Source organism: Eptatretus burgeri, chromosome 3 (genome assembly GCF_056783735.1).
Source record: "Eptatretus burgeri isolate ZD-2024b chromosome 3, Ebu_testis_v1, whole genome shotgun sequence".
In the NCBI taxonomy this organism is placed as follows: Eukaryota; Metazoa; Chordata; class Myxini; order Myxiniformes; family Myxinidae; genus Eptatretus; species Eptatretus burgeri.
In genome coordinates, this window is record NC_140963.1 from 123,555,603 (window position 1) to 123,582,164 (window position 26,562).

Here is a 26,562-nt window from a genome sequence, read left to right on the forward strand (position 1 = left end):
CGCCTTTCCAAATGGTGTCGAGCTTGATCGAAGTTCCTGACAGTGGAGCAGAACTGCACGCTGAGCTTCACAGCAGTTTGTTGAGAAACCTTTGCTGCCTCGCCCTGCTCAATGTGGCATCGTGCTGTGCCCCTCCAGGGAACGTTAAAGAACAAAGTTTTACCAGCTTGTGCCAGCAGAAACTATATTAACTGTGTTCTCTTGAGGCATTCAAAGATTTTTCTAAAAGAGAATGTATCGGCATAATCGCATTCTTTAACAACATGCATTTTTGTTTCTCATCCAGTGATGCCACGTCACAGCAAAAAAAAAAAAAAAATCAAGTCATATGACTTTGGTGCAAGTCTTGCCTTGAGTGTGACGCGCACGGTGTTGCACTGCTGTAAAGGGTTCAGCTTGAGCGTGTCTCCAATATTGCTGCATCCATTGAGCTTGGGATTTTCACAGCACACGCAGACCCGGTCATCCTCCAAACTGATCTGCTGTGCAATTGAATATGGTATAAGTATGATAGTCCCTATGTGTTCTCCCATATGTTTCCTTCAATCGCTCCCATCTCATCAGAGATAAATCTTGCCTTGATATAAATATTTCTATCGTCATTTCTACTTTCTGTATTTACCTTTGCCATTGAAGATGGATGGAGGATATGCTTTCACCCCGTTTGTTTGTCTCAATCTCAAAAAAAGTTATGGAGTGATTCAGCCGAAACTTGTTCGACAGTTTGGGTATCTGAAAAGGACGAATTGATTTGATTTTGGGTAAGATCCTGATCCAGATCTGGATACGAGAGTTTTTATTAATTTTTAAAGTGAATCGTCATCATTGAGATAGGGCCAAAAACGATATACTGTATGGTATGTTATTTGAAAAAGTTGTGGATTGGTTATCACAAAACTAGGTGGATGTGTTGGGTAAGTGACAAGAACAAGCTGATTAGAATTGGGTTAAGGTACGTATGCATAAGCTGGCCTAACAGTGTGATAAAAAAAACGTAAAATGTTCAGCTTGGTCGAGGTATGCGCTCTACCGAGTGCCCATCTTGTTACCCTGCACATGCAAAGTGAAAAGCAGGGTTAAGCAATTGGTTCACTTCTGTCTGTCCATCCAACCATCTCCATCCACAAACATCAGTTTATAGTCTTGGAACAACTTAATTTCAAATGAATGTTCGATTTTGAACACAAATCGGAACATGAACTGGAAAACAAACCTGCCGTTTAGCAGTACTGTAGCTCTGAATTGGTCCCGATCACACATGCACAGAGAGGAGCATCCTGGAATGGCCCATGTTTTCCACATTCTTGAATAAAGAATGCTCCAGGCAGATTAGCAAACACTTGCAGAGGTTTAAATAACTTTTTCTCAATTTTAAAACACTCCAAATGCAACGGTAAAAACCATGCCTTTTCCACAAACAATCACACGTTCTGCCAGACCGGGCAGAGCCGCCCTCGCCCTTGACAGCAGAGATGACGCAACACATGGGTGGAGAATGAATATCCATGCGGCAAGACATGCGTGGAACATAAATGTAAATTTTACATTCAAACTTGGTTACATCACAAGGAGTGAGATAATCTTTTTTACTCTTCCTGTCTCGCAGTCAAACAAAATTGAAAATCATTCCAAACAAGAAACTTGCTGTTTTTAAGGACGTCATGAAGGACACACACAAGAAGCACGAATAACCAGTGCACATGTTTGTTAATGTGGTATAATCAACACTGCGTCGTCGGCAGTAAACTTCTGGAATTAATTTTTCACACGACCTCACAAGCTTTATTTAATTAAATTTAATTATATACTCAAAGAATAAAGAACACAAATTGCCTTCTTATTGCTTCCAAAAACCTCCAATTTAGTAGTACTTGGACAGATTAAATAAGGTGGTGATCGAAAAACACGTCACATCACATGTTGTTGTGGGCCGGGGGTCGGTGGCGAGGAACGGCCGCCAGGTGGAGCAGTAGAGCCATCTCCCACCGAACACCCGGAATTGCAGGTCGTAACCTTCAGGCAACTCCGAAGGTCACGGGTCACTTAAGGACCGTTATCGCCAATTCTCTGACAGCGTGGGGAAGGGTGAAAAGCCAAATTTCAATATACGTAAGTACCCACGTCGTCAAATTACAGGGGAAATCACACCCTCAACAGACTCTGTCAAACCGGGTCACTCTAACGACTTCAGTCCGGTGTAACCGAGCGGAATTACCAAAGTCCGTCAGTCCAAACGACAACTTACAGCTCAATTGGCTTACTGGTTCTCAAGCACGAACCATGCTGGGTCAATAATAGAAAGCACAACAACGAGCTGGTACATTGAACAATCTGGGTTTATTTATAATGGGGCAGGGGAGCACAAAGAGCAGAGTTAAAATCGAACATGAGAAATGCAATTTATATACAGACAAACATTTAGCAATTTCTACTAAAGGATGGGGCCCACAGACACACACACACACACCCAAAAGAAATTGACCCCGTTGGGTCTTTATTGGACCCTCCAGCCGAGGATAGGTCAGCTGGGAAGTCAAGGTCTGGCCGGGTACCTGTCCGCTTTGTGCGGTCACACCGGACTCCAACCCACCACGGTGGGACTCGAACCTACGACCCAGAATCCACCGAGCCCACGATCCTGGCTGCTCGACCACCACCACCACGAGGAGCCCGGCAAAAGACCGCAGACCACGACCGCTGACGATAACGACTCTAACGACGCACTCCAAGAGCAATGGCCATGATGACTGCTCTACTCTCTTCTTGACGACCACTCTACTCTTCTCTTTCGCGCGGTCCAAGGGATTTCTTCCCCTGGTCACTCGCCTCCTGATTGGATGGTTGCGTCACGCGATTCGCCAGCCGTCCCTCATTGGACAGGCCCACGGTAGGCGGGGCAATTCCCACCCTTCTGGGTGGAGTCCCCATCTGAGGCGATGAGCCTCCTGATTAGACGAAGAGTGGAGTGGGAGCTGAGACGATGAGCCTCCTGATTGGAGGAGGTCCGGTGGGAGGAGAGAACCTCACCTCTGTACGTGACACGTTGTACGTGGGCGATGGTGCGAAGAATGAAGGATTGATTGGAGATATAAAAAAACCTGACTATAAAAGAAACCCGCAGCGCACACATGAAATTAACCCATTAGACAGAAGGACGGGGTCCTGACTATAAACACATACTTATCGAAATAACTGAACTGTGGGGACTGCTGTCTATTTGTGTGCAAATGGCTGCCAGATTCATAACAATATCACCCATCTCTCTGCACCTCCTTCTTCTGTAATTCCAAGACACAGAACAATCTCGTGCCTTCCAGCAAAAGCGATTCTCATCCAAACAGGAAGTTTTGTCTGAGAACGTTCCAGCACCTTCACGAATCTCACCAGGCAGTTTCCAGTACAATACTGCCCTCTGCACTCAAAATTAGCTCATTACATCAAGCAGTTTATATTGCAATTTACCGATGTGTGCTACGGCAAACTTATCACATGTAACCATCAGTTTTACTCGTTCAGATATAGGCATTTACTAGTGCTTATTCACAAATACCACAACATCTAGCTTTGAACAGAAACACTGCATGAATGGTGCTAAACTTCCGGAATTTCTTTTTATACCACCTGTAAAATCATTATTTTATTTCAATTAAATCATACACTTGAACATTGTGTGGGGGAAAGGTGTTCTCGATGAACTCTCCAGTTCTTTCTGTTTGTGTGTGCACCGATACTTTAATTAATTAACACGTTATCATATTTCCTCAACGAGATGGGAATGCCACTGCAATTACTGTGTTGTTATATCAGAAAGCATCATTCTACCACTGCTACTACTACAACTACTACTATTACTAAAACTACTGCTGCTTCTTCAACCCCCCCCAATTATTGCTACCTTCTTGTGGGGTCGGCTGGGGAAGATTTTTGCCCCAAGTTTTTCACCAACCGACTGGTCAGACCTGGTGTTCGATTGAATGTGGCAGGAATTTTAATTTGTTTGGGGAACCTGTAATAACTTGCCGAGGCCTAGTCTTCCTGAAGGACATTGTGGGATCTTTAATATCCACCAAGTAATACCAGCAGATTGGGCACCAAGTTTACTATTCATCCGATGGATTGTACACACATTGATGCATCACCCTGCCTCCTGTAATATACCATATTATAATATACCATATTATGAGAGACACACTCACAGCATTAATTATTCTATTTATTTTATTGTATATAATTATTATTTTTATATCTCCAACAAGATGCTGCACAGAGGTAGCATATTTACCTTTGACATTTGCAGTCTATATTTGATGCCTGAGCTGATGATAACTGTCTGATTTGTGCGCCATGGGATTGGTTTTGTGTCACAAAGTTCGCCATCCCTTGGATGGGCGTTAAGCTGGGTGTCCCGTCTGCTACCATTAGTTTCTTGATGTTAAAGATCCCACGATGTCTTTTACAAATAAGAGACAAGTTAGTGCTGATACACTGGATAAATTACAAATTCCTGCCCCGAACCTTCATGGGGCACTGCATCAGCAGCACAACTGCAAGCATTAGAAACTGGTACACACAGGCATGCCAAACTCACAGTTGACTCGCCGTCTAATGCAAGGATGAACAAACCTGCAACATTTTAATTTGAAAACATCTAGGATTGAGGAACGTAGAATTATCCACATTGTTGAAAGATTATTTGAGTGCGTGGGAATTTCTCGTATCGCAAGTATGAGGAAATAAGTAAGTCGAGTGCATAAGAGTGGATCAGAAAATATATGTCAAAAAATCTGTAAATCTTTAAAAGAAATGTTGTGACACATTGCAGAGTATTTCATACACATCCACCATAAATATTTTGAGTAAATATTGATGTTTGAAGGACATTTATTTAGCTCCTGGGCATCCTGCATCTGCTGTGGAGCTGAAAAAAACAGGACAGAGTTATGTTATGGCAGAGATGTTGCATCAAACAGGTAGCAATGAAAATTGCATATTTTTTAACCACCGGTGCGAGAAAAGAAATATTGAAAATATGAAGGTGGTGTATATTTGAACCAGGGTTTTGCTTATAAAAGGCAAAGTAGCAGAAAATTGAGGAAATCTGACTTTCCATAACACTGTCGTATCCAGAGAATTACCCCTACCTGGACGGATGGCCAAACAGTTCTCCCTTGGAGGCTTACAGCTGAGATGCTCGGAGATTATGGCACGCATGGGAAAGAAACAGCGAGACGCTTCACCAGGACGGTAGCACAGCACAGAGGTTTTACTCTCGAACCCACAACAGATACACAGACACCAGCAACTTAAATAAATAATGATGAATAACCAGAAAAGCAATAGTTACAATGGAACAAATCAAGACATGAGGTAACCGAAATTGAAATCTAATTTTGAGGTGCCTCCACATCGACTCAAATACAAACAAGGGAGACAGAATAAAACAAAGAAAAATCCCTCCTTTACTTCGGCACTTAGCTTCAGGTCCATGAGATAATCTCAGTAGCTTGAAGGTCACCAAACTGCTTCACCATTGCGTGAGAGGGTACGCCACAAAATGGTGCCAAGCCGCTCTCAACTGCCACGCAGCCTCTTCGTCGATATTATGCTTTGCAGAATGGCACTGTCACTTTCCTCCGATGGCTCGACATGAGGCTTTTGCGCTGGTCCCACACACGGGCAAACTCGCCTGAGCACGAACACAAGAATCGTGCGGTCTTCTTCGTGCGTCAAAGGGCAGCCAGCTGTAATGCCCTGCTCTTTTGACCACCAATCCTGTCTCTCTTGCTTCTGTCCTGCTTCGAGCCTTCATCTACGACCATGTCTCTCTCCTCCTGCAACGACCTGCCTCCCCGTTCTGTTGCCGAGACGTGCTCTGGTTGATCTGATCACGTCCCTCACACCGAACTCCACTCGTGCGTTCACTTGTGATCTCCCTTCGATGTCACCCTCTCAATCATCCACACCGGGGGTGTGGTTTTTGCCCACCATCACCCTTGGATGCGGGGCTTCTTGTCTGCTTGGTCGCGCAGCTCGGTTGTAATGGTTGTTGTTATAAAAACGTAATTCTTTCATTGCTGGTTGTAATACAAAAGCATAGGGAAAGGTCATGGGGGGGGGGGAGGAGAATTACATACTGGGAGCAATTATCCTAAATCCCTCTCTAATTAACACCGCACCACTCCCTGTGTGGGTGACAAGTAACACTTAAACTCACAGTTTCCCTACTTCGTTTACATCGAGATGTCTCGTACACTTCCACGGGCCAAGCAACTCTATACGATCCTATCTTTCCTTTGAAATTCCTCCATCTACCCCACAAACGTAACAATACTTTGAGGGAATGTTTCTATTAAATACTGTTGTGGCAGCATCCAGAATGCATGGGGGTGATTGGGGAGATTTGCCTGTAAACCTGGAAAAGTTGCCACCAAACAAAATACGAAGGCAGGAAAAATATTAAAAAGTGACAAAATTTCCCGGGTTCAAAATCATATCTTATAAAGCTTATCTTCTTGCCAGCAAAAGTTGTATAATTTAATGTTTCTGAATCTTGTAAGCTTTCTGAATTCCGCTTGTGAAATTAAACTTCGTTTCGAAGGTATGTTTACAATATATAACTGCTGTGAAATGACTTATGGACAAAACCAACTTATTTATACGTTTATAATAAACATTTCACACGCGTACAATGGCCGAGTTCTCTTGGTGCAGTGCGGCTCACTAGCTTTGGACCGAGTTGGAGTCCCAGAGTACTCTATATCTAGAACCTGTGATTGACAGTCTGGTTCTGATGGTTGATATCCATTTTTTTTTTACAGGATAGCGCGTGCATGCCATTCACAAAAAACTGGAGTTCATAGAACACCTTACTCCATGCAGTCTTGAGAAAAAAGGGGACATGGACAGGGTTGGGGAGTGGCAAATTTGATTGGTGAGGAGGACGTAGAATGGTATAAAAAATTGGTTTTTTTAATCTGTTTTTGTTAAAAACATTTTTACATAGATCTTCAATGAATATCGACATTTTCTTGTTCTGTGAACAGCAGAACCGAACATTTATCGAGGTGTACAATGTCGGACCCCCTATTCGCAGGGGATATGTGCCAAAAAATGCCGCAAATGTCGGGGCATTGTTAAAAAAACTATATATCTCTATTTTTTTTTTCACATAGTCTAAGTTCGTGGAAGAGTCTAGGTTCGTGCATCATTGGTTGGGACGCGGCTATGCCGCTGATGCAGTGTCCCCCTTACCAGTACACTGATGCGCATTTTGCTGACCTCGGAAGGATGACAGGCTGAGTCAACCTCCTGGTGTATTTTAATTCAGCGGCCAAAGGGGATTGAACTCGGAACCCTAGGATCCCAAGCCGCCACCCTAACCACGAAGTCAACACCATGCTCACAGTAAACTAATTTAGCTGCAGTTGAGGGGATCCGTTTTTGTACCTTTTTTGTGCAATACTGTGATGTTAGCTGATTTACAATTTCCCAAGTGGATATAGTAGACCAGTGCTGAACTGTGAAACATAAATAAATAAAAATAAACAATAATGATATTAATTTAAAAAATTGATGCGAATATTGAAGCACGAATGTTAAAGCAGATCACACTTTATGACCTGCGAATACACGGGGTCCACAAATAGTGGGGTCAAACAGTACTGGAAGAACTTTGGAAGACAAATTAGCAGCAGCAGAAAAAAACCCCCTGAAATCTAAAGCAATAATTTATTTGTGTCTGAAAAAGAGAGAAAAAAGTTTGATATGTCGATTAAGACTGTCGGATTGAACATGTCAGAAAAGAGAAAATCAGGTCTGACATCTTTAAAAGAGAATAATGCCTGATAACTGAAACAAGAACTAGAGAGTTCATAGAACACCTTAACTAGCGTAGTCTTGAGAGAAAAAAAAAGGAAGAAAAAAAAGGACATTAGCAGCAAATTTGATTGGTCGAGATGACGTAAAATGTTGTAATATTTTGTCCAAGTACTGATAAACTAAAGTTTTTTGAAAGTACCAAAAAGGTGATTTGTGTTCAACAGTATTCAACTATATAATTCAATTAAAATAAAATAAAGATTTCAAAGGTTGTAGAAATTATTTTGGAAGTTTACCGCCATTGATGCAACACCTTTTATACCACCTTACTTAATACGTTACATTAATTATTCATGCCTATTCTTTGTGTCCTTTATGACATCCTTAAAAAGAGTAAGTTTCCTGTTTGGAATGAATTTCATTTTGTTTGACTACCAGACAAGCAGAGGAAGTAAAAAAATTTATCTCACGCCTCTGTACATACATGCTTCCCTCAAATTCAGAGTAAAAAGTACTGCTACACCACAGATTTGTTTTCCGATTCATGTTCCGGTTCATGTTCAAAATATAACATTCAATTGAAATCAAGTAGAACTCGATCATAAACTTACGTTTGTGGACAGACGGATGGACAGAAGTGAAACAATTGCTTAACCCCACTTTTCGTTCCATACGCGTGGGGTAAAACTATGCACCGGCACATTATTTGTTGGGTGTGTGGGCCATAAACATGAATCGCTGTATAAAAATAATTGGTGGTCAACAAGAATAAGCCAATTCCATGCTAGGTACGTCATCAAGTGCTCAGACTGTAACAAGGTCGAAGAATGAAATAAAATGACTGCTTCAATAAAAAAAAACTGCTGGCTGATCTGCGAGAAAGGCAATGGGAGCCCTCAAATCTACTGTCGAGCCTGCTGTGAGTCACCCAGCATAACCCCCATGCGAGGTGTTTAAAGATTAATTCTTTCATGATTGGCACATCGAACGCGAGGAGGTTTGCTGCCAATCGGCACAAAAAAAAAAGAAATGTGCATCATAAAGCTGCTTACAGTAAGTAATATTGCAAAATTATTGCAGTTATTTTGACTGTCTTCAAGATACATTGATATGGATAAACTGGGATTACCGTAGTGTCGGTGTTACCGAATCATCAAACATCACACATTGTGATTACATTTGTGCAAAAGAGCTTGAGTGTGATGCTATCTGCTAAACAGTGTACAAAACAAATGAAAAGTTGTTAAAAAGTAACCCTCATCAACCTAAAAGTAGCCCCCATTAAGATTTGACAGGGGCTATGTTTATTGGAAAAAGACTTCAAAAGAGCACTCAAATTTTTTCTATTTTGAACCTTGTTTGGTGGGTTGGCAGGATATCTCAGAGGAATGTGCAAATCAATGATGAGCTGTCTCGCCTGGGTTTGAATTCTCAGCCCAGCTATAAATGGTCACCCCGATTATTTACATGCAAGCCAATGCATTATTGTGTGCACCGTTCAGCAGAGGGACATTAAGCCGGTGGACCCGCATGTCAGCACTAGTTGTTAGTCGACATTAAAAATCCTATGTTGCAATTAGCAAAGAGTAGGCAAGTTATCACCAACATCCTGGACAAACTCAATTGCGCTGCGCACATCCGCAAAACAAACAGAGTTGTGACAGTCTTTGTGCTTAGCTTTATCTCACAATGAATTGCCTTGTAGGACCCGATGGCCGGCTGAATGACAGGATGGATGCAGGGCCAAGACTGGTAATTATTATTCATAATTACCTGCTTTCATGCTTGTGCTTAAAATTAAGATAGCAGCAAGTGATAAAAAAAACAAGAGGGTGAAACAGTATATGATAATTAACATTAAAGCAAATATAATTATAACATTTCTGGTCAATGAAAACTGCAAGCCTGTTGAAATATACAAACTATTGGCTGCACAATACAGTGATGACTTACTCTGAATAACATCCATATTTGACGATTTAAAATATTTTAAGGATAGATGTGAAAATTATAATGTGAAGCACGTGCTGCAAAACCAGCGACCTTGACCAACAAAGTCAATGTCAAGTGAGTTAGGGATCCCATTTTGATCGACGGAAGTTCATCATATCAGTTCATAATTGAACATTGCTGTTTGTAGTGTTGAGTTATCAATCATTTGTGACGAGTTAAGTATGGTGATAAAGGTCAAGGTCAATTTTTTTTTTTACCATCTTAGTGTGTGAGAGTAAATTTAGTTAACGTATTGTTTGCCAATCTATAAGCCTCACTTTGACAGCTGGCTTGGCCACTTAGAGGAGATATTCAGTACATCTGCCATGCTCTGCACAATGGTACTCAATCTATGATAAAACTATGTAAATTAATAAAATTTTCATGTTCAACAAATATTTCGGTTGGGTTTTTACCGTCTCCAAAACTATAACATCTTTGACAATGTGGTCAAAGAGACATTCAGAGAAGTAAGACTTGTACGTGCTCTTGAGATGGTCATAAAAATATGCTAGTGATTGAAACTTAACATCACTTCGAGTTTGTTTGGTAAAACACCATTGCAAGTTTTTCAACAGCAGTTTGGATTCATTTTGAATGTCAACAAGTCAGCTCAGAATTGGCTTGGTCAGTTTACCCCTTCATTAGTTGACCACGATAATGCCTGCTCCTATTTTCAGAATAGCCAAAGGGGCATGCTGAAATGACACCAAGGACAGGTGACCAACAAATAACGACAGTTTGTGCAGTGAAGACAGACAGCACTGACTGACCTTGGCATGGTTTGGCCAAGTAGGAAGAATCTATTTACATTTCATTTTCAATTATTTTTGTCCCTTCTGCTCGGGGTTGGCCATGTGTTGATCATGGGCACTGAAAAGTAAAGTCGATTAACCAAGCATAGGCCAGTCAAGACCCATATTTATTACTGTATCCTGAACAATGATATTGATTGTTATCTCCATATGCAGGTTTCAGAAGATGGAACAGAGTCCTCCCAGGTCTGTTTCAATGAGGGATCACGATTTATGAACCAAGGTGTGAAGTTTTCTTGTTCTCGAGGTTTGGTTCTGAGGGCTCTTTTCAGGATCATCAATGAGCCCCAGACAGCTTCCAACTGCAGTTCGCTTGGATTAATATTCCCAGGGATGGTATTTAATATATCTGTATGGTTCTTCCTTATCATTCCCGCTACTCCATTTGTCACTGGTACAATTTCAGCACTCTTCAGCTTCCAAGGTCTTTTCATTTTTGAGGTTCTGGTATTTGGTCATTTCCTTGATTTCTGTTTTGTTCAGGCCAAAATCGCTGGTTATGGAGACCTCAATTAGCAATGCCTTCTTATCATTTTTGTACCAATGTACAATATCTGGATGCAATGCTTTGTTTTCTGTGTTTCATGCTCGATGGGATCATCAGGTTGTTCGTGAGTGTTACATCAATTCCTTGTTTTCAGTGACAACTTTTGCTTTATGCTTACATGAGTTTTCTGGAACTGTGATATGAAAGTCTGTTGAATATGAAAGTCTGTGATATGAAAGATTACTCTACTGTTGTGCCTTTGTGTGTCCAGCTGTTCTATTTAACATGAGTATTTTTACATCCCGATTCGGGGTGACTCATGCTTTCAGTTTCTACCTTGCAGAACCTACATTTTTCCGATTATCTCAGTCCTGCAATTTTCTTAAAGCCATTCATGTAGTGTCCATGGTCTTGGGCATTTATTATGATTTCTTCTCCATCCCAGTTGAGCTAACCTCTTCTGAGCCATTCAAGTAAGCTTTCTTTGTATATGCCCAATCTGTCTAACTCTTTCTTGTATCTCCCGACTCTTTTCGTTCTCTTAGTTGTCAGTGTATATATGTTGATATTTCGCGATATATTTTTATTTTGTCTTTTTTTGCAATCATTGGGGCTTCATTTGTTGCTATTTAATTTTCATGTGTGACATCTAGTCGCACATGTTTTTGAAAGTTTCTTGCATGGTGAGTTGGGGATTTTTTGGCTTGCTGTCTTTGTGTTTGCATAGAAAATTGGGTTCGATAGTCTTGAACTTTTCACATACTCAGCCAATCCTGCAGTTGTCATTCTGTGCAATTGGTTGAGCTCCATCAGGTTGATATACCTCCTTTTCGTCTTGGAAAGTACATTCTCGGGATGCAATGGTGTTTGTAGAACATTTTGTGGATAGCGAGGAGTTTCCTTGTTTTGAAACATATAGTTTATTCATTTCCGTTTGTGGCTAGTTTATTATTCCACAGCTGTACTGGAACACTGATACTGTAAGTTGGTATATAATTATGATTTTGGTTCTTGAGCGGAGGTATGTTTTCAGGATTCACACTCTTCTACTCCGAGGTATTAGGATGATGCTTCATTCTCAAGCTTCTGCATTGTTGTATTTGTCAATTTTTGTATTGTCCATTTTTGTTGGTTTACCTTGCATGGTTGTGCAATTGGACACACTTATCTTGGCCAAATTCCATTTGATTGTCATCTGAGTATTGTTTCACTAATTTCAGTTCTCTCAATTTTTAATCATTTGGGACAAAGAGTTAAAAATCATCCATGTACAGTCGATGTGTTCTCACCTTTCCTCTCTTTGGACATTGTCTTATTGGTTGCTATGGTGTATCCATGTCGTTCTTAATTAGGTTGCTCAATACGGGAAAAGGCTGTCACCCTGAAAGATCCTAAATCATATCTTCAGCCCTGGTATCTCGATCTTTCCTTCCAAGTGCTGTAATATCAATCCTGTTCAGTGCTGTAGTATCAATTTAGGAGTCCTGTTCAGATGTCGAAGATTCTTCTCCTCTGAACAGTTGCTCCAACTACATAAAGGATTGATTCGTCCTTGTATTGTTTCACTATACTGCTCTCACATCTGGGAAGGTTCCAGCTCCACATACTTACTGGACAGAATCAAATACAAAGTTATCTGACTTGTCAACTCCACCAATGTGACCTCAAAACTCGACCCGCTCAAATTACGCCGCAAAGTAGGCTCTCTTTCTCTTTTCTACAGATATTACTTCGGTTTCTGCTCGCAAGAACTTGCTGCTTGTGTACCTCTCCCATCAGCGAAACCAAGGAATACTCAACAAGCCACTACATCACATGATTATTGTTTGGCCATTGGCAATTCAAGGGTGGGCCGTTACAATGTTTGTTTCTTTCTCTCCACTACCAAACTCTGGAACTCTTTACCTTCTCACATCTTCCCAAATACTTATGATCTTCCACTTTTCCAAAAGCAGATTTTTTTACTTCTTCAAAAACTCTTACACTGTTCTCTCTTTCCTTACTTTTCTATCAATGCAGTTCTTTTATTTAAAGCCTGGCCTCGATGAGGACTATATAGTCCGTGACATTAAAAAAAAAAAAAAATAAATGTGGTGCTCCAAAGCTCCATGCTTTCTCAATCATTTTGATTACTTTGGGGTTGAACTTGTACAATTGCATACATTTTATCATCCATGAATGAGAACACTCAAATTATTTTTGCAGTCGATCCAGGCTGTGGACAATTTGGTTCTGCTGGTTTAGAGTTTTGGAATATGGCCTTGTTTAGTAGTCCGTGGCCTATTTTTTTTTCCCAACATCCTCTCTTGCATCTTACATCCTTCTGTTCTGCCTCTATGCTTCCTTATTGTGTTAGGTGGTGGTACATCATTTCTGTGATGATTCCTGTCGGAAGTTTGTATGTTGTTGGTGGACATGTTATTGGTCTATACTTGTGAGTATAGTTGGGTTTCTTCAGATTTTGGGATGAGGAATGTGTTACCTTTGTGACTCACCCATCCATTACCTTTTCCTCTTGTATATCATTCCAGCTTATTTTCTGTCGTTCTTGACCTTGTCGTACTATTTTTTGTTTTTTAATCTTCCATTTGATCATTTATACTTTGACTTTGTTTTTGGCACCGATTATAATCTATAGGTCTTTGTACTTGATTTTATATTTGGTATTGTTATTTTTGGATTCTCTACTTCAGTTTTCGGCTTCATTTTCTCTCATTAATTGTTGTATTTGTCCTGTTTCCTTCCTTAATTGATCTCTGTGTTATTTGTCTCCATTTCCATTCTCGTGCTTGGTCTCTGTCTGTCCCGTCTGTAGTTTTTTTTTCTTCTAATAGCATTGCTTTTCTATTACTTTTTTATTGAATGAGCAGTACCACTGCAAAGGACACATTACTTATTTCCTTCAAGGGGATGGTTTGTTATCATTCTTCTGAATCCTCAATTGGTTCTCCTTACAAGTATTTCTGTCCATTTGTTGTTTTCTATTCTATAGCATTGTGGTCTTTCCCTGAGTGGTATCAATCTCATCTCTATTTTGTTGGCTAACTATTCTTCCAGTCTACGAAGTGTGTGTGTGTGTGTGTGTGTGTGTGTGTGTGTGTGTGTGTGTGTGTGTGTGTGTGCGTGTGCGTGTGCGTGTGTGTGTGTGTGTGCATGCCCATACACTTCTATACAATTCCATACCCCTGTGCCAAAGTCCACTAATTCCGTGTGAGCTGGTAGTATCCAGAGTCGGGTCATGGGCACAACCAAATACCTCCCACTCTGCAAAGCAATTATCTGTATGAATGTGTGTATGTCTGAAAAGCACAGTTAAAGAAGTTTTAAAAAAGACATAAAATGTCATAGCCCCCATTGTTTTAGCCATTTTTCTGTATGGAGTTAAAGGGCTAGCCCATATTTATGTACAGTGCAACTAAAATCGTCGCCAGTCTACCAGTCGGCCATCTTTGATCAGATTGCAAAATAAAGTGAGCAGCACGTGTATGCCATCATGCACTGTGCCCGTACCAAGTTTGAATAAAATCGGACAAAGCAGGTCTGAGAAATGGTTGGAGACACATTTAAGTAACAAAAAGACCACCAGTCGGCCATCTTGGATCTGATCTCGAAAAAAAAAGATGACTTGCATATGTAACCAATCATTCCTTATATGTCTACCAAGTTTGAACAACATTGGTAAATGCATGTCTGAGAAACGGTTGAGGACGTGTTCAACATCAGGTTTTTTTTTTTTTACAACTAAAATGGCTGCCAATCGGTCACCTTGGATCTGATCCGGAAAACAAAATGACGTTCATAGGTATGCCATCATTTGTTATCTTTGTGTGAAGTACAAATATAATTGGTCCATTCATGTCCGAGATATGGTTGCAGACGCACGCATGCATGCATGCACGCACACGAAAATTGCGACCAAATCCATGAGCCTCTGTTTCGGACCAAGTCCAACGGGGGCTAATAACACTTTGTAACAAAAGGAAATTTGGAAATTGTAATACTCTCTACTACCACCACCAGATGGAATTACACAGTACATATTTACATGGAGAATTTACACCACCGCCCCCACACCCCCACGTGTGGCCGTGGTCACATAGCCGATGCCACCCAACACAAAGTTGTATTTGTATCCCGAGTTTGGAGTTTGTAACTTAAAATAAATGGGTATGCATAGAACACATACAAACAGAGAGAGGAGAGGAGAGAGAGAGGAGAAAGAGGAGAGAGAGAGAGGAGAGAGAGAGGAGAGAGAGAGGAGAGAGAGAGGAGAGAGAGAGAGAGGAGAGAGAGAGAGGAGAGAGAGAGGGAGAGAGAGGGGAGAGAGAGGGGAGAGAGAGGGGAGAGAGAGGGAGAGAGAGGGGAGAGAGGGGGAGAGAGGGAGAGAGAGGGAGAGAGGGGAGAGAGGGAGAGAGGGGAGAGACGGGAGAGACGGGAGAGACGGGAGAGACGGGAGAGAGGGGAGAGAGGGGAGGGAGGGAGGGAGGGAGAGAGAGGGAGAGAGGGGAGAGAGGGAGAGAGAGGGAGAGAGGAGAGAGAGAGAGAGAGAGAGAGAGAGAGAGAGAGAGAGAGAGAGAGAGAGGAGAGAGAGGAGAGAGAGGAGAGAGAGAGAGAGAGAGAGAGAGAGAGAGGAGAGAGAGGAGAGAGAGGAGAAGAGAGGAGAAGAGAGGAGAAAAGAGGAGAAGAAAGGAGAAGAGAGAAGAAGAGAGAAGAAGAGAAAAGAAGAGAGAAAAAGAGAGAAGAAGATAGGAGAAGAGAGGAGAAGAGAGGAGAAGAGAGAAGAAGAGAGAGAGAAGAGAGAAGAAGAGAGAGAGGCAGAGAGAGAGAGAGGCAGAGAGAGAGAGAGGCAGAGAGAGAGAGGCAGAGAGAGAGAGGCAGAGAGGGACAGAGAGGGACAGAGAGGGACAGAGAGGGACAGAGAGGGACAGAGAGGCAGAGAGAGAGGCAGAGAGAGAGGCAGAGAGAGAGGCAGAGAGAGAGGCAGAGAGAGAGGCAGAGAGAGAGGCAGAGAGAGAGGCAGAGAGAGAGGCAGAGAGAGGCAGAGAGAGAGGCAGAGAGAGAGGCAGAGAGAGGCAGAGAGAGAGGCAGAGAGAGAGGCAGAGAGAGAGGCAGAGAGAGAGGCAGAGAGAGAGGCAGAGAGAGAGGCAGAGAGAGAGGCAGAGAGAGAGGCAGAGAGAGAGAGAGAGAGAGAGAGAGGCACAGAAATTTTAACCTTTTATATGTATAGATAATCACCCTTTTCCCCTCAGGATAAGTCACGATAAGTCAAACTTCTCCCCTCACACTCAGGTGTCAGGATAAGTCCCCTCACACTCAGGATAAGTCAAACAGTTTAGTAGAGTTGTCCACTTATCCACTGTGAAAAAGAAGCAATGGAAAATGCCTGGAATGCATGCCAGTGTGAGTTTGCTTCGCTGGTGAATATTGCAAATGTGTTCACCACCCATGGATAATCACCTGGGATTTGCAAGGATCAACAATGCTTTGGCGTATCACCAGTTTTGATTGGGAATTATTAGGTAAGCTCCACCCACCAATCCCATCATTACCAGCTGCCCCTGGATGCAGTTTGGTTTCCAGCAAACAATGCTGTAAAAAAAACAAGCATGTCTATAGCCATAAGCTGCAAGTTCCCAATATGTTATAGTGCTAAGGTACACTTATGGTTTCTGCCGACATCTAACCTCCAGATCTTTTCCTGAAACTTACACTCTCCACCAAAAATATCACAAAGTATTCCTGAATTGCTCAACAGTCAAATAATACGTTATGTTCTTCGATAGCACATGTAACAAGTTGGCTTCCTGGTGGAGCAGACTTGGATTAGAAATGGAGAAGAATAAAACATTGTGTTTAAGATAAGTGTTAAAGCTACAAAGCATATGCATGGAAATCTGTACCCACCATGTGGCAGTACTCTAACGAAGCAACCAGCTGAGCATTCTGGCAGGAGAGGATCGAGCCCGCGAGGTTGAGCATCACACACACGGCAGAAAGCAGTGTGAAGAATGTGATCTGTGTCAAAGCAAGGCAGAGGGAGTCAATGTTTGAGCACATGAGTGTGAATTTTGAATGCCCAATGCTTTATTATGAGGTCCAGGCCCCTCAAAGGTATTGCAGCACAAATAGCAATGATAAGTACCTCTCATGCGCTTCAAACCAATCTTTGTGAAACTGCCTGATGATGACCCCAGTGACCCTTTCTAAGCAGGTATTTATGCTTCATGAACTCCTTTACAAAGCAGCACAAAAGTTTAAGTGCTACTAGAGTTTGATTGCAATGGGTGTTTGTGATAAATACAATAGATGGTCGGCCGCGTGCTGATGATTTTCTCTCGTATATGGCCCAGTGCTCTCCAAAGGCAGCCAAAATGGGAGTAAGATTAAAACAAATTGACAAGATATTCACAGTCATGTGAAAATACCCTGAACATGAACCACCAATTTAGAAAAAAAAAATCTCTTCATTCTTTCTGTGGTTTGATCATTTGAAAGCATACTGAGATTTGTTTGGATTGTACAAGTCAAACATCATTTAACGCATTTGTTTTTCATTTAATGACATTTGCGCAACATCCCCTTGGTGCCAAATAAACAATGCTCACACACATCCAAATTATTCATGTTTTACTGCTCCCATGCAAAGGTAAAAAAAGAAAATAACATGTTGGCAAGTGATGGAATTTAAGATATTATCTTCGATTCTAAATCCAGCAGAGGATAACTTGACTTTGATCAAAGCACGAAAAGTAAAAAGGGATCAAGCGAAAGGGGGTGAAGGGGGATAGGTGGGGGTGGGGGGGTTACAGAGAGAGTTTTTTTGTATACCTTGTCGAGGCTCGTATGAGAGCGAACACACAACGCACAGCAAGGGGGGCATGAGACAAGAGGGGAGGGAGAGGGAAGGACAAAACAGTGCGGTTCAGAGACATGAGGAGATCTGTGGAAGGGAGAGGGATGGGGCGGGGAACACGGGGTACACAAGATGGACATTACAGGGAATTTCAAGAAGGAAAGCACAGAATTTGAAGGAGGTAAGTTTGGGGTGGATTAACGGGGGTAAAAAACAGATCGAGGATTTGAATTGGGGAAGATAAGAGGTGGTGGTGAACATCTGTTTTAAAGGCCTGGAGGGAAGAATGGGATTGAAGAGAGTGTGGGAGTATATTCCAAAGGCAGAGAAAAGAGGAATGAAAGAGTGAAGGTGAGCAATGATTCGTGATTTTGGTAGTTTTACCAGAAGGGGGATGCTGGCGGACCTTGAGCGCCCTGCGGAAATATGAGGGGGACAGATCTCAGACAAAGCAGGAAGGGGGGAGGGGGTGAGGCCGGAGAGGAGATAGTAGAAGACAGAAAGACCACCGACCTGCCTGCAGTGAGAGAGTGAGAGACCCAAAGACTCAGCCTGATCACGGGAGACACTAGTGATCCTAAATGCCTTGGATTCCACAGTGTGAAGCCGATAAAGGTGAGAGGTGGGAGCACCAGCCCAGAGGGGAGAGCAGTGATACATCAGGCTGTGGACAAAAGCTTTGTATGTGGTCAGGTGTGCCAAGGAAGAACTTTGCATGATGGAGGATGCCCATTCAGCACCTGGCTTTGGAGGCCAGCTTAGAAATGTGGCTTTCCCAGGAAAGATCATGGCAGATAGTGAGACCCAGAAGCTTGAATGAAAGGACTTATTCCAGAAGATTGTTGAGAAAGTTGATGGGGGGGGGGGGTTGGGGTTCCAAACAGTCCTTTCGGAGAGACATCGTGAGAGTGCGACATTTATCAGGATTGAAAGAGATGTTCCACATGTTGGACCAGTTTGTGGTTTTACCCAGATCTGCAGAGAGCAAAGAAGCTGCTGCTTGCCGGTCTGAGGGAAGACAGATGGTACGGCAGAGGGTGGAGACATCAGCAATATGCATGTTAGATGCATATCTGGGGAAAATGGATCCAGGGTTAAAAAAAAGTGTTGTATGCATGTCTGGGGAAAATGGATCCAACTAATGTTGACGTCTGGTTCAGTATTTGCATCATTGACCATAAAAAGTACCTGTACTAAGCCAGCAGTCCCATCTGCAGTCCGTCTGATAAATATCTCACGGCATCTTGTGTGAAGACCAGACTTTTGGAACAAAAAACCTTGACTGAGCCATAATTATTGAAATGGGTTGCACCTTGCCTCATTCAGACTTCCAATATTTATAATTATTGTTGCAGCCCCATTCGATCAGATATTGTTGTTGTTATTATTATTATTATTATTATTATTATTATTATTATTATTATGGTACCCAGTCAAATGTACTGGGTAACCTATTGTTTTTCTTCTGTTTCTTAGGGTACCCAGTCAAATAGACTGGGTACCCTATTGTTTTTCTTCTGTTTATTATTATTATTTATTCTTTTTCCGCCGGCAATTTGCGGCCTCACATGGTTTGGCAGCCATGTTGGATTTAAGAAAAATATTAAATAATGTTTTCTCTGGAACCGCTTAACCTATTGAAGCGAAAATTTGCAACTGTCATCTCACATGAGGTTTGCATAAATGGTAAAAATTATGACGTCACAAGTCGCATTGTTTGGCGGCCATCTTGGATATAAAAACGCACCGTTTCCGATTAATACGAAACTTCACAGACCTGTTCCACTACACAGTTGGAATCAGAATCTAAATTTGTGATGTCATAGGTCGCATGGTTCGTCAGCCATTTCGGATTGAAAAATAATAACTTCAAAAGTCTTCTTCTCTGAAACGGCTGAACAGATCCAGGCGAAACTCCACCAGTATGACCGCCTCTCCACGAGGAATAAAAAGTTCTCACCCACTTTTGATGTTCGACACATCGTTTGGCAGCCATAGTGGATTGAAGGAAAATATTAATTAATGTTTACTCTGGAACTACTGCATCAATAAATGTGAAACATCAGAGTTATGATGGAACAGCCATGTGGAATGAAGGTTTGAAATTTCAACTGGATCGGGCCCAGGGTTTGGCAGCCATGTTGGATTGAAGGTCTGGGTACCCGGTCATCACTGTCAGCAGTTGTAAAGTGGCAGTTCTAGTTATTATTATCATTATTATTATTATTAGAACTTGCAAGTCCCCACCCTCGAGGTGGGTAGAGCTTGCGCAATACTTGCTGAAAGAAGTTTAGTGTGAGTTTTGCAAGAGGACTATAGATGTTTGTGGTATGCATCTAAAAAGTTTTTGATGGTCTAAAGGTCTATAGGATAGTAGTTAGGGTCTAAAGTCTAAGGGGTCAAAAGGATCTAAATTGTCTAATCTCGAAAGGAAGTTCTTTTTAATGGAAATCGCCCCAAACAAGGCATCAAGCCACTCTAGGTAAGGGGCTATGGCAAGATTAGATAAAGACAAGGATAAAGCAAAACAAAATAAACAAGAAAAAGTGGAATCAGAGATTGCAGACCCTCACCAGGACTTGTTTTGTGTCATGTATTTTGTGTGACGTTTGCGTGCTGGTGTGTTACGTAATAAATAAGACATAATTAGAACTGCCACTTTATAACTGCTGGCAGTGAAGACTGGGTACCAAGACATCCCACTTTGATGCAACCCCGCTTTGATCGTACATCTGACCCACGACATTTTATTATTATTATTATTATTATTATTATTATTATTATTATGCATTGTTCAATTGAATTTAGAATGGGATGAAAATAAATTCAATTCAAATCAAGTGGTTGACCAAATGGTACAGTCCTGCATTGGAGTACTCAGAAGGAACCCGAACACGCAAAAAGCAAAGATTAAGTAATCAGGAGGAACTTGGATAGTATTTGTATTTCAGCTGCGACTCCTCTACCCTCAGACCCATCCAGGCACAGCCAAGTGCACCTTATTTAAAAAAAAAAAAAGGAAAAAAAAACCCATATCAAAAAATTAAGTTATTCTGACTGCCAGACCATGTGTCCGATCAAGTCGAAATTTAAAACATGTATTCCCCATTACTACTCCATCATAAATGTGAAGATTCATGTCAATTGATGAAGCGGTTCCAGAGAAAACATGATTTAATATTTTCCTTCAATCCAATATGGGTGCCAAACCATTTGACCTATCAATTATTCCTCAATAAACTTGTACACCCATGGCTTGGGGAACAATTGTGTGAAGCTTCCCCTCGATTTGTCCAGCTGTTCTGGAGAAGAAGAGTTTTGTGAGTTTTAGGGTAAATCCAAAATGGTTGCCAAACCATGCGACCTATGATGTCATATGCATGAATCTTTTGTTCCTTATGGATAGGAGGTCATACGTTTAAAGTTTCGCATTGATCTGTTCAGCCATTTCAGAGAAGAAGATTTTTGAAGTTTTTTTTTTTTTAAAAAGCAAGATGGCTGCCAAATAACGTGACTGATGATGTCATCAAATGCTTTTTGTGGACCATTTTATCCACAGATGACTCAAAAATTTCATACTGATCAGATGTAGCTATCTACATATGCAAGTATGACGTCATAATGAAGGCACCTATGATGTCTTTTTTTTTAAAACCACACTTATTCTCCAAGAGGAGTACTTGATATGTGCCAAGTTTCAATTTTTTCCTTGGTGCAGTTTCAGAGATACAGAGGTCCAAAGGTTTTCCGTTTTTCTAACATGGCTGCCACACCACATGACCTATGATGTCAGAATTATGATTCAAACATTCTTCATGTGTAGTCGCACCTACGGTGAAAAATCTGTCTCAATCCGACAAGTGATTGTGGAGAAAAACACGAAAGTTCTGTGTGGAAAAACAAATAAACAGACAGACACACAAATGGACCCAAATGTGAGGGTAATTAAAGAAAGATAAAATTAACAAGAAAACATCCAAGACACAGGAAGTAGCAAAAGTCAAGTGAAATGCCATGGAACCTCAAAGATGTATGAAGTATGAATTGACATTCCTCTTAAAGCTGGGTCGATCATAGGATAAGGGGAAGCACGTTACAGGTCGTGAATTCCAAAGCGAGACAGCACGAATTATAAAACTATCTTCATTGCCATTTGTTCTGCACTTTGGATCAGGTAAACGTCTCAGGGGTCTAAAGGCATCTAAAGAGTCTAAAATGGTCTAAAGCTCTAAATGGTCAAGGGTCCAAGCAGTCTAAAGGGGTCTAAGAATGTCCAAAGGGTCAGAAGGGTGTAAGGGGTCTCAAGGGTGTTAAAGCCTAAGGGGTCTAAAAGGCAGTCAGGGGTGTAAAGGTCTGAAGAGTTTGTGGAGTCTTGAGGTTCTAGGGATGTAAAGGGTATAAAAGGTCTAAAGGGTGAAGGGATTTAAAGTCAAAAGGGGTCTTAAAAGTAAAAAGGGTCAAAGGGGTCTAAAGGGTCTTTGGGTTATAATGAGGTCTGAAGGGTCTAAAGGGTCTCAGGGGTACAAAGGGTCGAGTTCTAATATTAGTGGTCTGATAGGATATTAGTGGTCTAATAATACAGGAAAGGTTATTAGTGGTCTAAGGGTTCTAAATGGTCTGACAGGTTATATAGCGTCTTCGGTTTCTAACTGGGTCGATAGGATCTTAAGTGTCAAAGGGTTCTAATGGGTGTCAGGCGGTTTTATGGGTCTCAAGAGGTCTAAACGTATATAGGGGTCTAAAGGATGTAAATGTCTTACAGTACTTAACAGATCTAAAGTATGTTCTGATTTCAAGGGTATGTTCCAAAAGTACGTAATTATTAGACATACGTAGTCACAGTGAAGCTGACGTTCAATTAAGAGACATATTGTCACGTGGGTTAATTGCTGGACAAACACTTGATCCATTATACATGGAAGATGATTATTCGAAGGTGAAAGTGTTACATTCTGCGCTGTATGAGTTTTTTTCAGTTTCATGAAATGAAGTGCCAAGAAAGCCATATGATACAGAAATTATCAAACCAGACGGCCTTTCACGACACTGCCGTTTCTTTGTACTCCCTGCTATGAAAAGTTAGATTCAGGAAATGCAAGCACAATCATAGATGTATCTGGTGACATAAGGTAAGCAAAATTGTGGTTCATAGGCTCACTTGAAGATCTTTCAATTGTGCCAAGGGACAATTGCTGATGTAGTGTCTCAGCCTTTCAAATTTATCCAGTCAGGATTATCTTTACCAGGGATCGATAGATTTGAATCTAAAATCCAAGATCACCAGGCTGGAGCTTTCTCAGATGAGCTAACCCAGCAGTCTCATTGTTACCATTCCCAAGCACCACGAAGTAAGCAACAGCCGTACTCCCCAGAGCGTACCACGAGTGAAATGGGCCGTTTCCAGGAAACCACTCCAATCACTCCAGAGAGTAAAACCTGCAAAGGATCAGGCAGGGATAGGGACAGGAAAAGGACCCCCATCAGGCTCATCATCACGTAACCATGTGGCTAACAGTATGGCACCCCATGAATATGTATATTCCTTATGAATATGGGTGTACATGCACAGGGATGCAAGTGCAGATGTAACTCAGCGGCTAAATCTTATACTTTTCAATCAAAAGGTTGCATGTTCAAGTTCAACTGCTTTCACCCTAAAATAATAATAACTGCCTGCACTTGCAGCAAGGCCTAAAAAAACTTTCAATGAAAAATAATTACATTCACAGTCATGAGCAGTGTATCATATAACTAGAAGGGTACTCGCCAGATGCATCATATAACTAGAAGGGTAGAGCGCTTCCCTTCGCCACGGAATGCCTGATCCACGAGAACATATCGGGCCCAATAACTTTTTGAAATATCATGATATATGTAGTTTTTAGCCCTATCTCTCAATGGTGAAGAATCCCTTTAAAAATTAAATAACTCGGATCCAGATCTTCACCGATATTGAATCAATTCGTCCTTGTCGCACACCCAATGTGTCCACCATGTTTCGTCCGAATCCGTCCACAACTTTTTGAGATATCGTTCTATATATCATTTTTGGCCCGATCTCTCAAAAGTGAGGAATGGCTTAAAAAATTTGAATCGTCGGATCCGGATCCGGATCTTCACCAAAATCTAATCTGTTCGTCCTCGTCACACACCGAACCCGTCCAATAAATTTCATCCGGATCCATGCAAAACTTTTTGAGATATCCTGCACACAGACAGACAAACAAATAGACAGAGAGGGGGTGAAAACATAACCTCCTTCACCTTCGGTGTTGGAGGTAATTTGTGTGTTAAGGAATTAAACCATAAATAAAAAAAACTTGCAAATGAAATATTCAGTGTTCGGTTGTTTAAATGACTGTGCATGACTGCTTGTAGGTAGGTCGACATTGATGTGTCTGCTAGTCTGCATTGCTTCGTTGGTTTCACTCCACGAATTTCGAAACGATCCCTCCGTGGAGTTTTCGTCTGCATCCATCTTGTCCACCCCATGCATGCGTGTTTTGCATCCTGTGTTTGGCTGCTACATCCTGATCCGTTTAGTGAACTAGCTCTTCCACGAGCCTCAAGTATGTACAGTATACATGTCTACAATACGATAAATCATCTGTTTTGTACAAGTATTTTGGCAAGTCAGCTCGGCAGAATGTATGGATCTGCAGGATTTGACTGATTCTCAACGAGATTGCACCCATCAGAGGGCTCTGCATCAGGAACCACCACACCATCGTTTTGTGGGACGTTAAAGATCCGATTCGATATTTCATAAGAATAAGCCAAAGCTAGCAGAGGGGTTGACCATCTTGATTCAATAGGACTCCTCCATGTCTGAAACCACTACAACGGCTCTGATGACATCTTAACCACCCTGCCGCATTAGGACTCCATGTCTGCAACCACGACAGCAGCCCTAAATGTCTCCGTGCCAAGATGAGATCGTTTTGTGGAAGTGCGGGCTGCTGGCGCTCTTCTTCCCACTCATCCTTTCTGTGCGCATCATCGCTTGAAGTGTTGGTGTTTTAAATGTCAGTCAAAAGTATGCAATCGATGAAAGACCGTCTTCGTGGACAAAAAGCCCATTTCTGTTTCAGTTTTCTTTCAAAATAATCAAAACACGAGGTTTTTGCTCCGCATGCTTTGACCTCCCCTTTCTCCTGACTGTCTTTTCGTTCGCACATCACAAGATAATTAAGGCTTGGCATTACGCCGCGTAATTGAAGGTACAATGGTGCCTGTCCAGTTGTCATGGCGGACAACAGATAAAAATTGTGGTGAATGGGAGGAGCTACAATGGCCAATTTGTGTTTTTTTCTGTTGTCAACAGATACATGAGCCTTCCCACAATTGTGCAGACCACATTAAATGGGAGAATTATAATTGCTTACCCATATGACAGGTTGCCAAAAGGAATAATTTGTTGAGGAACAAACGGATAAACGAGACATGAGCATCAAGCTGTCCAGTTCAATGTACAAGTGTATCGGTTTTGCATGCCAGAGCCTGGACCTTGCATCACATTGGGTAATGGCGGCGCTCATCAAACACTCGGCATCAGAGTGCAATCTGGTGTTTGAGCAAAGCATTATGTCTGGAAATGTGCAAAAGGACTTTGGCTATGCCATCACAAACCAATTTGACCATTTATTGGAAGACGAGTCAGATATGCTCGATACCATAAAGGCCGTGAAGGCCAAGAGGAGGTCCAGAGTGACTAACGAGGCAGCAGCAGTGGTGGAACAGCCTACAAGGGGCAATAACACACCACTGCACAGTTTTGTCACAGAACATGAGCTGCCGAGTCAGGGAGGGTGAGCAGCACATTCACCTGCGGTCTGGCCTACATGTAGCAGGCGCTTTAATGGGGATTCCCTTTACTCCCAACAGCCAGTCCAAATGCAGCGTCTCCTTTGAGTAGCTTGGAGCAGCGATTTGTCTCTCATACCAACCGGTGGGTTGGGTGGCCTGATCGGAGAGTTATTGGTCCGAGCCTTGTTTTCTAGACCTTCAAGCATCTGATTGAAGACAAGGGTAAAGGGTCCATAGTGTTCTCTACAAATAGCTTTGGGTGGCCTACTGAAGTCCAAGGGTGCTCCAGAAGTGGGTGGGCATGTGGCAAGGTGGTCAGCCATGCAGATAGATTTGGCATTCGTAGAGGGTGCAGTTTTGATCAGCGTCATGGAGGTGAGTGTATTGGCCTGAGGCTGGAGGATGGGTGTTGACTGAGTGGATCTCAAAATGGCAGCTCCTCGTGGAATGACATCGGAGAGATGAATCACTCAAAGGGCACATCTACTGAGCGTGATGATGATCAACCTGCTCCAGATTATGGCATCAAGGAGTATAAGCTTTAATAAGAAGAGGACGACAGGAAGCATAAGTCACTCAATAAGTGCAAGGCCAGGGCCAAATGCATGAACAATTGTACTCGTAAATAATTAATTGGGTGTTATATGCAAGTGGTGTCTGAGATGGGAGCGACTGGGGAATTGGGGGGGGGGTACTATCTTTCTTGCAGTAAATACTTGGAGGTTGCTCATCTAAGAGTCTTAGTGGAAGAGTTATGGAAAGGTCACAAAAAGTTTGCAAGATTTGTCAGA

The 26,562-nt window shown here is 41.9% G+C and overlaps 1 protein-coding gene across 9 annotated transcripts in view; it reads right to left on the reverse strand.

The window, feature by feature from the left end:
* LOC147030900 (protein ENTREP2-like) overlaps positions 1-26,562 on the reverse strand; it is a 312,148-nt gene that overhangs the window by 175,735 nt on the left and 109,851 nt on the right. For 3 of the 9 annotated variants that reach the window (XM_085875459.1, XM_085875456.1, XM_085875458.1), the window contains exons 2-5: positions 23,345-23,401; positions 17,017-17,127; positions 16,570-16,701; positions 351-482 (exon numbers count right to left, since the gene is read on the reverse strand). In XM_085875459.1, coding sequence (XP_085731585.1) covers positions 351-482; positions 16,570-16,701; positions 17,017-17,127; positions 23,345-23,401 — 432 coding nt within the window. Of the gene's footprint in view, positions 1-350; positions 483-16,569; positions 16,702-17,016; positions 17,128-23,123; positions 23,311-23,344; positions 23,402-26,562 lie in introns of those variants that run through there. The other 6 variants (XM_085875457.1, XM_085875463.1, XM_085875461.1 and 3 more) reach the window with 6 other exon arrangements.